We start from the raw sequence: 14,051 nt of genomic DNA, 5'->3' as shown, positions 1-14,051 counted from the left end.
GTGTGTCTGAAGTTCTAGCTACTTGGAAGGCTGAAGCGAAAGGATCACCTGAGCCCAGCAAGTCGAGGCTGCAGTGGCCACGAGCTAGCCACTGCACTTCAACCTAGGCAACAGAGTGAGACTCCAACACACACACACACACACACACACACACACACACACACACACACAAAAGAGTGTAAAAGATTACTTGATAGACAGTTTTGTAACAATATACCACCAAATTTTCACTTATTTTTATCTGGGTCAACATTGGATGTTGAGATAAATAAATTGAGATATTACTGTAGTCTTGATTTTCGGTCTTTGACTTAACTTAAAAAAAAACCAAACCCATTTGTACCTCTTTAAAAACAAAGCAAGACAAATGAATCCTACCTCATCCAACTATTGCTCAAAAAAGTTGATGTAGCCGGGCTCGGTGGCTCAGCCTGTAATCCCGCGCCTTTGGGAGGCTGAGGTGAGTGGATTGCTTGAGCCCGCGGGTTCGAGACCCGCCTGGGCAGTGAGACCTCATCTCTACAATAAATCAAAAAAAAAAAATCAGCCGGGCGTGGTAGCACATGCCTGTAATTCTGGCTACTTGGAAGGCTGAGGTGGAAGGATTGCCGGAGCCCAGCAGGTTGAGGCTGCAGTGGCCGGGAGCGGCCACTGCACTCCAGTCTGGGCGAGAGTGAGACTCCAACTCAAAAAAAAAAGTTGATGTACCTCTCAAGACATCTTAAGGCAAGCAGGGTAGGAGAAGACAAGGAGAGGCAGTTTGAAACTGGATGCTGGCTGTATTTATTACAACCAAAGAGGAAAAAACTCATTCTCTCTTCCCTTTTGTTCATATTTCTCTGTCTTATGCTCACAATATAACCATACATTTTTTACTTTGATGCCACTCTGCTGAATATGGAATGTATTCAGCTTTTCAAACTTTGATAAGTAACATCAGTTGAAGATATGTGACCAGTTGAGATGGCTCATGCCTTTAATTCTAGCACTTTGGGTGGTCAAGGCAGGAGATTGCTTGAGGCCAGGAGTTCAAGACCAGCCTTGGCAAGATAATGAGACCCTGTTGCGGGTGAGGAGGAAGGAAATATGACATTGTCTAGCTTGTTAGGGGGGAAAAGATCAGAATGTGTTTTCCTGAATATTTTAATAATTTTAAGAATGTGTCTACTTGTATAGGTACCAGGTTTTTTCAATGAGGAATACATAAGTCAGAGTATAAACAAGGGGGAAAAAAAACCCATACCTTGGTACTTAGGTTTTAAAATACCAGGGTATTTGACATGTTTTTTTCATAGGGTGTTTTTCTTGTGTTAAGTACATTTCCATTAAGAATATTTATTATCCAGATAAATTAAAGCAAAGTTTTTACCCTGTTATCATGTTTCCTATAATCTTCAAATAATTTTTCCTCTAATACTGTAATAGAATGAGGTTGACACGTACGGTTCATAAGATCGCTCTTAAATAGTTGGAGGAAATTGACTTAATTTTAACGACAGAGAAAGAATACTGTTGTACACGAGCAAAAATTAACTCTCATGCAGTACAGAGTAGTAGTTATGAACCAGGACACTGAAGCCTGTCTGGTATCTCAGTAACTTTGGACAAGTTACTTTTTTTATTCCTCGGTACACTTATCTAAAATGGGGATAATAAAATAGTACCTACCATATAGGATTGTTGAAAGTAAAAAATACTTTAAGATTAGTATATAGTAAGTACTCAATACATGTTAGCTATTACTGTAAATCATTGAAGGACCAATTAGTGAGAAAGTTCTTTCTTATACTTACTCTGTATTGAATGCAGTTTGTTGCACATTGAAATATCTGGATTGGATTATAGCTGTCCTAGCCACCTAGAATGTAGGATTGTGAAATGGAAAAATAATGCCAAGACCTGCTGGTGGAGAGTATTCATAATGACAGACCCAAAGTTGTGAAATATATACTTAAAGATACAAATAATAAGCCTGGTCCCTTAATGTTTATATTATCATCTAATCAGAATAAAAGAAGCAAGTGTTTGTGTAGCATGAGATGAAGTGTTTGATCTCATTGACATTTGAATTTAAAAATCCTTTTAGCTGTTAAATTTTGACTGTTCCTTACCTGTTGCATAGGGCCGTGGATCTGGATTTCCAGGAAAGCGGAGACCGCGAGGTGCAGGACTGTCAGGACGAGGTGGCAGAGGAAGGTCAAAATTAAAAAGTGGAATCGGAGCTGTTGTGTTACCTGGGGTGAGGCTTGCTTTGTTTATATTTGCTGTAATCTTTAAATGTCAGTTAATAGTGATAACCTCATTTGCAGCAAGTTATTTAGATCCTATGAGTCAGATAAATATTTGTTTAAGTTTTTATTTTACTTTATCTTGACTTTGCTTTTTTTTTTAATCTCTGGTCATCTGGTCAGTTTTCTGTTTTCTACCTTCTCACTTTGTCTTTCTATGCCAGCCCTCTCCAAAAAGCTAATATTTAATATTTTTTTTATTTTATTTAAAAACATTAAGATGTAAATATTTGCTTACTGGCATCTTATGAGGTGTTATGAGTATTTAAGTGTTTTAAAATGTATTTTATTTTAAACGAATATTTTATATAATAACTACTGTTTTACTGAAATCCTGTTTTTTAAATTCTGAATTGTCATTTTAAGTTTAGGAAGCAGGTGAGATTGTTCAAGTTAAGTACTAAACCAGAAGTAAGGAAACTTGTATTCTAGTCCTTTAAAAAAAAAAAAGGAAAAAAAAAAACAAAAACCAGGCTTAATAAGGTATAATTGATATAAGCTATAAGTATTTAAAATATTCAATTTTGTAATTTTGACATATGTATACACCTTTAAAAACCACATCACAATCATGAAAGTGAAACATTAATTCCCCCAAAGTTTCTTTATGTCCCTTTCTAATCCCTCTGCCTTCTCCCTGCTATCAGACCTTGTCTCCAAGCAGTAATTGGTCTGATTTCCCTCACTATAGTTTAGTTTGTGTTTTCTAGATTTATATATAAGTAGAATCATAGAGAATGTATTCTTTTTGGTCTGATTTATTTCATTCAGTGTAATTATTTTGAGATTTATCTATGCTGTTGCATGTGTTAATAGTTACTCCTTTTGTTGTTGAATACTTTTCTTGTTGTGGATGCACCACAGTTTGTGTATATGTGTACCTATTGAAGGACATTATTGTGGCTTTCTATTTTTGGCTGCTAGAAATAAAACTGCCATGAACTTCTGTGTGTAATTGTTTCTTTTTTTTGAGTTGTGGTCTCACTATGTTGCCCAGGCTGGAGTGCAGTGGCACGATCATGGCTCATGGGAGTCTCAACCTCCTGGACCCAGGCAGTTCTTCCGCCTTAACCTCTTGAGTAGTTGGGACTACGGGTGTGTGCCATTAGGCTAATTTCTTGAGGTCTCACTATGTTTCCTACGCTGATCTCAAGCTCCTGGGTGCAAGCAGTCCTCTTGTCTCGGCTTCCCAGAGTGTTGGGATTACAAGTGTGAGCCATTGTGACTGGCCTATAATTTGTTGGTTTTTTTTTTTTTTTTTTTGAGTTGGAGTCTCACTCTGTCACCCTGACTGGAGTGCAGTGGAGCCACTGCACTCAGCCTTGTAATTCTTTATATGACCGAACACATACTTTCTTTTGGGTAAATATCTAGGAGTAGAATGACTGGATATTGTAGGTATCTGTTTAGCTTTTTAGGTAAAGGCTATTTAGCACGTTGCATGTGCTGTTTTCTATTCATAACAAGGTTGTATGAGATTCCTAATTCCTTCACATGCTGTCTTTAAAGCGGCTATGCTTATTCTTTTTTATTTTAGTCATTTTAATAGGTGCGTAATAGTGTCTCATTTGCAGCCCGTAATGACTAATAGCAGCTTTTTAGATGCTTATTTTTTAATACATGTTTCTTCTTTAATGAAGTCATTCTGCAAACCTTCAGCTCATTTACAAAATTTGGGCAGTTCTTCAACTTACTGAGTTCAGAGAGTTTTTAATGTATTCTGGACACTAGTTCTTTATCACTTACTTGATTTGCAAATATTTTCTCATTCCGCGGTCTTTAAAAATTTTCTTAACTGAATCTTTCCAGGAGCAGATATTTTAATTTTGATGAAGTTCTGTTTAATTTTTTTCTCTTCTATGGATTGTGCTTTTGGTATCTGGGAAATAATTCACATAACCTAAGGTTACAAACATGCTCTGTGTTTTCTTCTAGAAGTTTTATGGCTTTAGGTTTTATATTTAGATCCGCTTTGTTCTGTGTATGGTATAAATATAGATAAAAGTTTTTTGCATATTAAATATCCAGTTATTTTAGAACAGTTCGTCTGAATTGCCTTTGTGTCATTCTTGAAAATTAGTTATCAGTGTATGTGTGTACCTGTTCTGTGAAAAATCATATATGCAATGTGACCCCCAAATGCCAAAGAGCGGAGAAACCAAAGAAGGAGGCAGAAAAATCCAGTTTGTTGGTAAGGGAGGATTTACTAGGGGGAACTTAAAGAAAGAAGCGTAGTAATGGGCAGCTGCAAGACAGATCTCCACAGCGTAACTCCTCAGACCCAGGGCTTAAATCTTGGGGGAAAGTGTATGTGCTTGGAAAGGAATATGTATCATAGCCTATGATTTCTGAAACAGCATTAAGGGTTGTTTTGGAGGAAACTTACAGTGAATAGGTATTCCTACATAAGGAATAATAAGTCAGCTAGACATTTTGGAGGCATTCCTGAAGTGAGTTAGGAATTTGATCAGCATTTAATATAGTCACTCTTGTTCCCATAGTTTCTGTTTTCAGAATCTCTGACCTGTTTTTTCTATCTTTAGGCCAATATTGCACTGTTTTGATTACTTCTAACTGATAGATCTTAAAATCAGACACTATTAGTCTTCAAGTTTTCTGTCTTTACAAAGTTGTTTTGACTATTTTAGTTTTTTGGGATTTAAAAAAATTTTTTATTTCTTCCTTCTTCTTCTTTCCTTTTTTTTTAAAAGAAAGCAGGAGTTATTGAGAGGACAGAGAAGCTCCCACAGTGGGAGGGGACCCAAAGGGGTTGACTTTTTTTCCCCCTGTATTTTTGTATGCATTTTAGAATTAACTGGTCCATTTCTACAAATAAATCTTCTATGATGATTGGGTTTACACTCAAACCATAGATCAAATTGTGGAAAGTTAATGTTTTAAGCACATCAAGTCTTTCAACCTATGAACATGGTAAATGTTTCTCTTCATTTCTTTAGGTCTTTAATTTCTCACAGTGATTTTTGTAGTTTTCAGCACACATGTGTTTCACATGAATACTTAGACCTATCCCTAAGTCTCCTATATTTTTATGTTAATATAAATGGGCATGTAGTCTTCATTTCAAATTCTGATTGTTGTTAGTATATAGGAATACTACTCATTTCTGTATATTGATCTTCTATCCCATAACCCTATTGAACTTTCATTACTTCTAGTTGCTTTTTTGTTGAAGCCATTGGATTTTCTGCATATATAACCATGTTTTCTGCAGATAAAGGAAGTTTTATGTTTTTCTTTCCAATCTGGAAGCCTGTTATTTCTATTCATTCCTTATTGCATTTGCTGTTACCTTTAATACAGTGTTGAATGGAAGTGATAAGATCAGATAACCTTATCTTCTTTTTGATCTTGGGGAAGAAATTCCGGGCTTGGGCTGTTTTTTTTTTTTTTTTTTAATTAGACATCCTAAATAAGTTTGAGGAAGTGACTTTATTAGTAATTTGCTGAGATTTTTTTTCAAACCAGGAACATATGTTGCATTTTGTCAAATGCTTCCTCTGCCTCTGTTGAGATGATCGTGTAGGTTTGTGGTTTTTTCCTATGTTTATTGAGGTATAACATGTTTTCATTTCTGTATAGCATATAATGACCTCACAAAAGCACCTTCTTTTTTTTGGGAAAGAATACTTAAGATCTACTCTCAGCAAATTTCAAGTATATAATCCTTTGTGGATATAGTGAATTATATTGATGTGGTTTTTGTGTATGCTAAAGCAATCTTGCATTTCTGGAATTAACTCTACTTGGTCATGATACTTTCTCTTTTTAATACATTGTTGAATTCAGTTTGTTAAAATTTTTAGCTTTTAATGACTGTTAATGAGGAATATTGGTCTGTAGTCTTATTTTCTTGTAAAGTTTTTGTCTGATTTTGGTATCAGCATAATACTAGCTACATAGAATGAGTTGGGAAGTATGTTCTCTTTTTCAGTTTTCTGGAAAAGTCATATAGTTTTGGAAATATTTTTTCCTCATATTATTCAAATAATTTATTAGTGAAGCCATCTTGGTCTGGAGTTTTCTTTGTGACATCGTTTTTTTTTGTTTGTTTGTTTGCTGGTTTGTTCTTTTGAGTTGGAGTCTCACTGTGCTGCCCAGGCTGGAGGGGAGTGACACACTCATGGCCACCCCAGCTGCGACCTGCTGGGCTCCGGTGATCCTTCCACCTCAACCTTTCAAGTAGCCAGAGCTATAGGTGTGCACTACCATGCCTGGCTAATTTTGGATTTATTGTAGAAATGAGGTCTCGCCAAGTTGCCTGAGCTGGTCTCAAACCCGTGGGCTCCCAAATTGCTGGGAATATAGGCTGAGCTACTGATCCCGGCCTGTGGCATGGTTTTTAACAATGAATTCAATTTCTTTGACAGAATCCAGTTTCTATTTGTTTAGGTTATCTGTTCCTTCTTGCATGAATTTGTGTCTTTCAAGGAATGTGTCCATTTTGTCTAACATGACATATTGATAAGCATAGAATTGATCATAATATTTCTTTAATATCCTTTTACTACCTGTAGATATGTAGTGATATCACCTTCCTCATTTCTGATATTGGTAATTAGTCTTCTCTGTTTTTTTCCTGATCTTGCTAGAGATTTATCAGTTTTATTAATCTTCTTGAGCCAGCCTTTGCTTTTGTGGATTTTTCTCTTTTATTGATTTTCATTCTTTTCTTCATTATTTCCTTTCCTCTCACTCCGAGTTTAATTTGGTCTTCTTTTTTGTTTACTCTTTTATGTCTATACTTGGAAATCTCCAACTTGTGAAGTTTAGGTAAGAGTTTTCTATTCTCTTTGGCGTATGTCTGTGGTCTAGGAAAATCATATTTCTATGACAAATCACACCAATATATAAGTAGGCAAAATAACACATATTTTCTCAGATTGCCTTTCCCTTTGTTATTATTTTTCTATCAGTCTAAAGATCATGAAATAAATTACAAATAAAAACAATGGATCATCAAGCTAGGTGATATTGTGTTTTTCTTACATGTACAGTTGTTTTAAAATATTTGGGTTTTTTTTTTCAGCACTCATTATTTAAATATGCCTCCCTACTCCCCTTGAATCTAGGAACAAGCCTTTTTCTTTCTTTCTTTCTTTTTTTTTTTTTTTGAGGTGGAGTCTTACTCTGTCGCCCAGACTGGAGTGCAGTGGCCGCTCCCGGCCACCGCAGCCTCGACCTGCAGAACTCCGGTGATCCTTCCGCCTCAGCCTTCCAAGTAGCTGGAACTACGCACGCGCTACCACGCCCAGCTAATTTTTTGATTTATTGTAGAGATGAGGTCTCGCCAAGTTGCCCAGGCGGGTCTCGACTCTGCGGGCTCAGGCAGTCCACTCACCTCAGCCTCCCAAAGCACGGGATTACAGGCTGAGCCACCGAGTCCAGCTAACATTGCCTTTTTCTACTGCAGACTTTGTTTCTGGTTTATACTGGGAATACCATATTCCATCCTTATTTATCATTTTCAGCAAAAGCACATATATTATATGTGCCAATCTATTATATGTGCCAATCTATTATATGTGGTTAAATTTTCCCTCAAAAATAAGAGTAGCATTTTAATAAATTATTTGAGTTGCTCAATAAATGGGTTGGGTTTTCTGTGTTGGGATAGGGAGGTAGAAATAGACAAGTTTATATATATTTTAGACATTTCCACAGATAAATATCTCAGTATTCTTCTCAAGGCATATTTAGCCCTGTGATTACATTAATAGTTACTTTATTCTTAGGGACTTGCTAGATATTACTGATGATGATTATTCTACTTTGAATCATCTTGGACGATTGCCTAAAATCTTAAAAAGCCAATTTTGAAGTACATACATAATATGTGCATGCATTTTTTCTCTGTTAAAAAATTAAAGCATTATACATAAATCAGTGTTTACCACCACTGCCTCCTCAGTTCTCATTTTTTTCATTACCAGTTTGACAGATTTACATCTTGGGTTGATCTATATGAAATTGCCAACATTCAACCATTTCTGATCTGCAAAAACAGGACTTTCTTATGTTTCAATCTATTATATGTGCCAGGAAACAACATATAATGACTTTGCATGTTTTTACACCATAGCAGTATACTTTCGCTATTAGTAGTAGTAGTATTCTTGTACTATTCCACAGCTTATTTTTTCATTCCACCATGTTTCTTGATTTTTTATTTTTATTTTTTGAGAAAGCAGGATTTATTGAGAGGACAGCAAAGCTCCCACAGTAGGAGGGGACCCAAAAGGGTTACCTCGATGCCTTTTTTTTAATGGAACTGTTTATAAATTTCTACCTCTCTAATTTTTGGATGTTGCATAATTTTGTAGAGTTTGGATTTGCCTTGTTTTAGTTATGCCCTAATGATGAATATTTAGGTTACTTACAGTTTTTCTTTGTCATTAGTTTTATTGCTCTTACCATAACACTTCAGTACTGTTTATTAAAACTGCTGTTAAGCCGGGCTCGGTGGTTCAGCCTGTAATCCCGTGCCTTTGGGAGGCTGAGGTGAGTGGATTGCCTGAGCCCACGGGTTCGAGACCCGCCTGGCAGTGAGACCTCATCTCTACAATAAATCAAAAAATCAGCCGGGCATGGTAGCGCGCGCCTGTAATTCCAGCTACTCGGAAGGCTGAGGCTGAAGGATCGCTGGAGCCCAGCAGGTCGATGCTGCAGTGGCTGGGAGTGGCCACTGCACTCCAGTCTGGGCGACAAAGTGAGACTCCAACTCAAAAAACAACAACAACAACAACAAAAAAAACTGCTGTTAAATGTACTTATATTTAATAATATTACTGTAAGATATTATATTTAGTAAATCTTCTTTCAATCATTCCTTGAGAAAAGTAATTTTATTACTTTGTATTGACCTTGACTGTACAGAACCTATTGTGTTTCAGCTCTGTCTTTGCAGGCTAGGTTGTAAGCTTTTTAAGGAAACAGGATTGTATTTTATGGTTTTGGCATTGGTCTTTCTGTTCTCTTGTTAGAATGTCTAATTTAGAGCTTGTTTTCATAATACACACTCTGGAAATTATTAACAAGTAGGTAGGTACTTAGTGGATTTGGTCAAATATAACCAAGTCTAAAAAGGAGCAGTTATGGTTGATAATCCCTTGGCTAATACTGAAATGTTGATACATTTTTCAAAATATTCTACAGCAATGTTATGAGAATCACATGTGCAATTTAAAATTTCCTAGTAGCCTCATTAAAAAGTTACAGTGGACAGGTAAAATTAATTTTAATATATATCATTTTGACTGATATGTCTAAAATGCTACCATTTTAACAGATAATATATAATTATGTATTGCATTTTGTGCTTATAGCACATCTCAGTTTGGACTGGCTACATTGCAAGTGTTAAGTGTTACTAAAATAGAGTGGTAAATTTGTGTCTGCGTGTGTGTGTACACATATAATATTACAATTTTATAATTTCTTGATTTCTACTCTTACTAAATATAGGTTTTATATTTTCCCATTATGTTCTGCTCTGTAGGCATTGTTACTCTAACGAGACTATTAAGTAAAAAAGAAAATGTCATATTTCACGGTTTTATGGTAGTATCTTGACATTAATAATATTATTTGGCATTAGTCTTGAATTTGGCAAATAAACATGTTTTGAATATGTGTTTTACGAAGCTTTCCAGTTAAGTGTGCTATAAGTGAAAAATATAACTTTGTTTTGTGTATTTCGCTTTTTACAGGTGTCTGCTGCAGATATTTTATCAAATAAGGATGAAGAAGAAAACTCTATGCACAATACAGTTGTATTGTTTTCTAGTAGTGACAAGTTCACTTTGAATCAGGTTTGAGCTGAACTATTTACTGTCTTCCACTTTGAATGATTCCTTGCTCTTTATCTCATATGCACAGAAGTCATCTAATATGTAACTATAGAGCTGTGTAGTTAGATATTTTAAAAATAAAATTTGTATATTCTTAGCTTAATCTCCAATTAAAAAATATCTATACTTTTTATGTTTTTTTAATTTTTAGGATATGTGTGTAGTTTGTGGCAGTTTTGGCCAAGGAGCAGAAGGAAGATTACTTGCTTGTTCTCAGTGTGGTCAGTGTTACCATCCATACTGTGTCAGTATTAAGGTAAACATGCTTAAATTAAGTGAATTAACAAAAATGTATTGAATCTTGATTTGATTTGAGTGGTACCCTGCTGTTTCCAGTTCTTATAATTAACCAAGTATTTGTTGTGATTATTATACATGGCACAACATTTAAGTATGTTACGTACTTTAAATATTGCATTTAAGTGTTTTTTACCTCAAGAGATTAACTTCTGTGTATATCTGTGGTCTTAAATTGTACTAATATCTTGTTGTCTTGAAAAAGTAAAATATGAAAAGGCATGCATTTAACTTAATAGACACTTTATACTGTTATTTGCTAAGGTATTATGTTTTGTTTATTTGTTTTGCATATATATATTAAGAAGGTGAGAACAACTAGAGTACTTAGTAAAAATTCATTACCTCTTCTGGTTTCTTCCTTTACCCACACCCATATAAAAAAGGATATTTTCTCCTTATAACCGAAAGAAACAAAACAGATGTCACACTTAATGCAGTTCAGTAATAATCGAGAGTCAGCAATGCTCAGTTTCCAACCTTTTAGGATAGAGAATTAAGGGTGAACCTTTTAAATGATAATCATGTGATTGGTTTTAGAGGCTATTTAAATATGGACATGTCTCAGTGGTTACTGAAAGTAAACATGGAGGTATAGCTGTATAGTAAGGGTCTTGCTGTATACTACCGTACCAAATCCCTTCTAGTGTGGCTGTACTATGTGATATAAATACCAGCCTCTGTTTCTGTGTTCATGAATCATCTTGAACTTCCAAGTGGTTTTTATTCCTTTCTCCCTGGCTTTTCAAACATTTCTGTATTATTATATCATTGATTTACTTAAAATATCAGTATAGTAAGCAAATCAACATTGTCTTCCTGGGAATTCTTTGCTGATAATTGTACTCATATTTCTTTTCCAGGGTAATAAAGGTTTTGTTGAATTTGGAACTCAAAATAATTGTAATTAATCTATCCAAAATAGAAGACTACAACAGTTAATTTATATAGTCTTTTAAAATTAGTTTCTCAGTGTGTTAACTAAAAAAAGACACAAATTATATAAAGCCAATTTTTATTTTTATTTATTTATTTAAAAAAGTTTTTTTTTGGAGTTGGAGTGGCACTCTTGTCGGCCAGGCTGGAGTACAGTGGCACACTCACGGCCACCCCAGCGTCGACCTGCTGGGCTCCAGTGATCCTTCCACCTCAGCCTGCCAAGTAGCCAGAACTACAGGCGTGTGCTACCATGCCCAGCTAATTTTTGATTTATTGCAGAGATGAGGACTTGCCAAGTTTCCTGGGCTGGTCTTGTACCCGCAGGCTCAGGCATTCTACTCGCCTTGGCCTACCAAAGTTCTGGGATTACAGACTGAACCAGTTTTTAAAAGTAGAATTATATATGCATAGAGCAAAAGTTTTTCCTTCTTTGTATTCTTTTTTTTTTTTGAGTAGAAGTCTCACTCTGTCACCCAGGCTGGAGTGCAGTGGCATGTTCACGACCACCTCAGCCTCTACCTGCTGGGCTCAGGTGATCCTTTCATCTCAGCCTTTCAAATAGCTGGAACCACAGGCACATGCCACCACACCCGGGTGATTTTTCTTTTCTTTATTTTTTATTTACTGTAGAGACAAGATCTCGCCAAGTTGCCTAGGCTGGTCTCAAATGCCTAAGCTCAGGCTGTCCTCTCGCTTCTGCCTCCCAAAGTGCTGGTATTACAGGCATCAGCCACCGTGCCCGGCTTGTATCTTACGTATTCTAAATTCTCTATACCATTTTCTGCTGTTGTCATTACTTTTCTTTTTTTTTTTCTAGACAGGATCTTGTAGTGTCACTTAGGTTGGAGGGCAGTGGCATGGTAATAGCTCACCACAGCCTTGAACTCCTGTGCTCAGGTGATCCTCCCACCTCAGCCTCCTGAGGAGGTAGGAGTGTACCACCATGCCTGGCTGATTTGACTGGTTAATTGATTAGTTGATTTAAGTTCTTGCTGTGTTGTCCAGGCTGATTTTGACCTTTTAGGCTCAGGCAGTCTTTCCATCTCAGCTTTTCGAAGAGGTGACACTACAGGTATGCACCACCATGCCTGACTAATTTAAAAAAATTTTTTTTGTAGAGGCAAGTTCTTGATGTTTTGCCCAAGCTGATCTCGAACTCCTGGGCTCAAGCAGTTCTTTTACTTCGGCCTCCCAAAGTGCTGAGATTACAGGCATGAACTACTGTACCCAAGCTGGAATGCATCTCTTTTAACCTATCCAGTAATTACTAAATTCCTATTTTACAGATAAATGAAGTGAAACTTGCATAAGTTAAAATCAGACACTTAGTGCACTGTCAAATAGCTAGTTACTGGCAGAGTTAGAATTTAATTTTTTTTTTTAACTACGTGTGATGCCGTTTGTACTAGTATCATCAATTTGGACAGTACAGAAAACTACAACCCCATTGATAGAGAAATACAGGAATATCTAGAAACATCCTAGAGATATATGAATTGTTTAAGCTTGGGTTTTTGTGGTGGCAGGCAGTTGTTTGTGGATAAGTTTGATCCATTTAAAGCTTCTTTTTAAACTTTCTTTGGTAGATCTAGAAAGTCTTCACTCTAAGGTAGATATTTTCAAACTTTTTGGTCTTAAAATCTTAATATTCTTAAAAACAAGGATTATAACTAGAATATTTACCATTTTAGGAATTAATGTTGGGAACATTTAATAAAATATTGAAGCACAAATCATGTAACATCAGTGCAGTGATGTTATTATATAACATGCATCCTCTGCAAAACACCACTGTATGATTCTGAGTAAATTAAAGTGAAATGAGTAAATTACATCTTAGTATTATTATTTGAGATTGTTTTGACATTACAGACCCACTGGTCTTCCCTAGAGCACACTTAGGTAAGTGCCAATCCAGCACTGGTTTAACCCTCTACTTAAGATATGGCCTTTTTAGGATCTCGGCTGAGTTGCATTCCCTATCACTATTATCTCTTCAGTGATTGGTTGAGATTCACATGTCTTCCTGCCTATGTTCAACTTACAAATTCCCAGTAGGCGTTCTTTCCCCTGGTTGTGGGTCTTTGTTTGGTATTGTAGAAACACAGCTTTGTGTTCAGCCAAAGACTTAAAGGGAATTCTTTGTAGATTTCCAGAGCTATTACTCTTTATTGCTTCTTCATTTCCAATACTTTGTCCTGCAGATTCGAATTGTGTTGGTCTCCCTGAACTCCATCTCTTAAACTCCATGAGACCATTATACTCTGCTGGGGTTCTCCCTCCCTAGGCAGCATTTTGGAAGATGCTTATGGTCAAAATATCACAGGACTCATCTTGCATGTTTACTTCTCAGAGACCACAGTTCTGTACTATGTGTGTCCAAAATCTGAAAGCAGTTATTCCATACATCTCGCTAAATTTTCTAGTATCTTATGATGGGAGAAAAGATTGGTCCAAATTACTCTGTCACAGTTGAAGCAAATATCCTTTATAGACTAAAACATGTCTGTCACAACTTTGTACATGGTACTATGGTTGGAATCCTTGATAACAGCGTACTTGAAAAAACTCTTAAAAAAAATTAAGACTAAACTAGTCCTGTAGAAGAAAAATGAATTGATGATAGAACCCTAATATCTCGGTTAAGAGGAAATTTCAA

The 14,051-nt window shown here is 35.9% G+C and overlaps 1 protein-coding gene across 2 annotated transcripts in view; it reads left to right on the top strand.

The window, feature by feature from the left end:
• KMT2C (lysine methyltransferase 2C) overlaps positions 1 to 14,051 on the top strand; it is a 187,702-nt gene that overhangs the window by 103,717 nt on the left and 69,934 nt on the right. For both annotated transcript variants that reach the window (XM_021710432.1, XM_021710431.1), the window contains exons 14-16: positions 2,123 to 2,239; positions 10,016 to 10,117; positions 10,308 to 10,412. In XM_021710432.1, coding sequence (XP_021566107.1) covers positions 2,123 to 2,239; positions 10,016 to 10,117; positions 10,308 to 10,412 — 324 coding nt within the window. The remainder of the gene's footprint in view (positions 1 to 2,122; positions 2,240 to 10,015; positions 10,118 to 10,307; positions 10,413 to 14,051) is intronic.

Source organism: Carlito syrichta, unplaced genomic scaffold, assembly GCF_000164805.1.
Source record: "Carlito syrichta isolate Samal-C Ts95f unplaced genomic scaffold, Tarsius_syrichta-2.0.1 Scaffold288950, whole genome shotgun sequence".
Lineage (NCBI taxonomy): Eukaryota > Metazoa > Chordata > Mammalia > Primates > Tarsiidae > Carlito > Carlito syrichta.
Note: the sequence above shows the minus strand (reverse complement) of the source record. Positions and strands in the feature narration are given on the sequence as shown.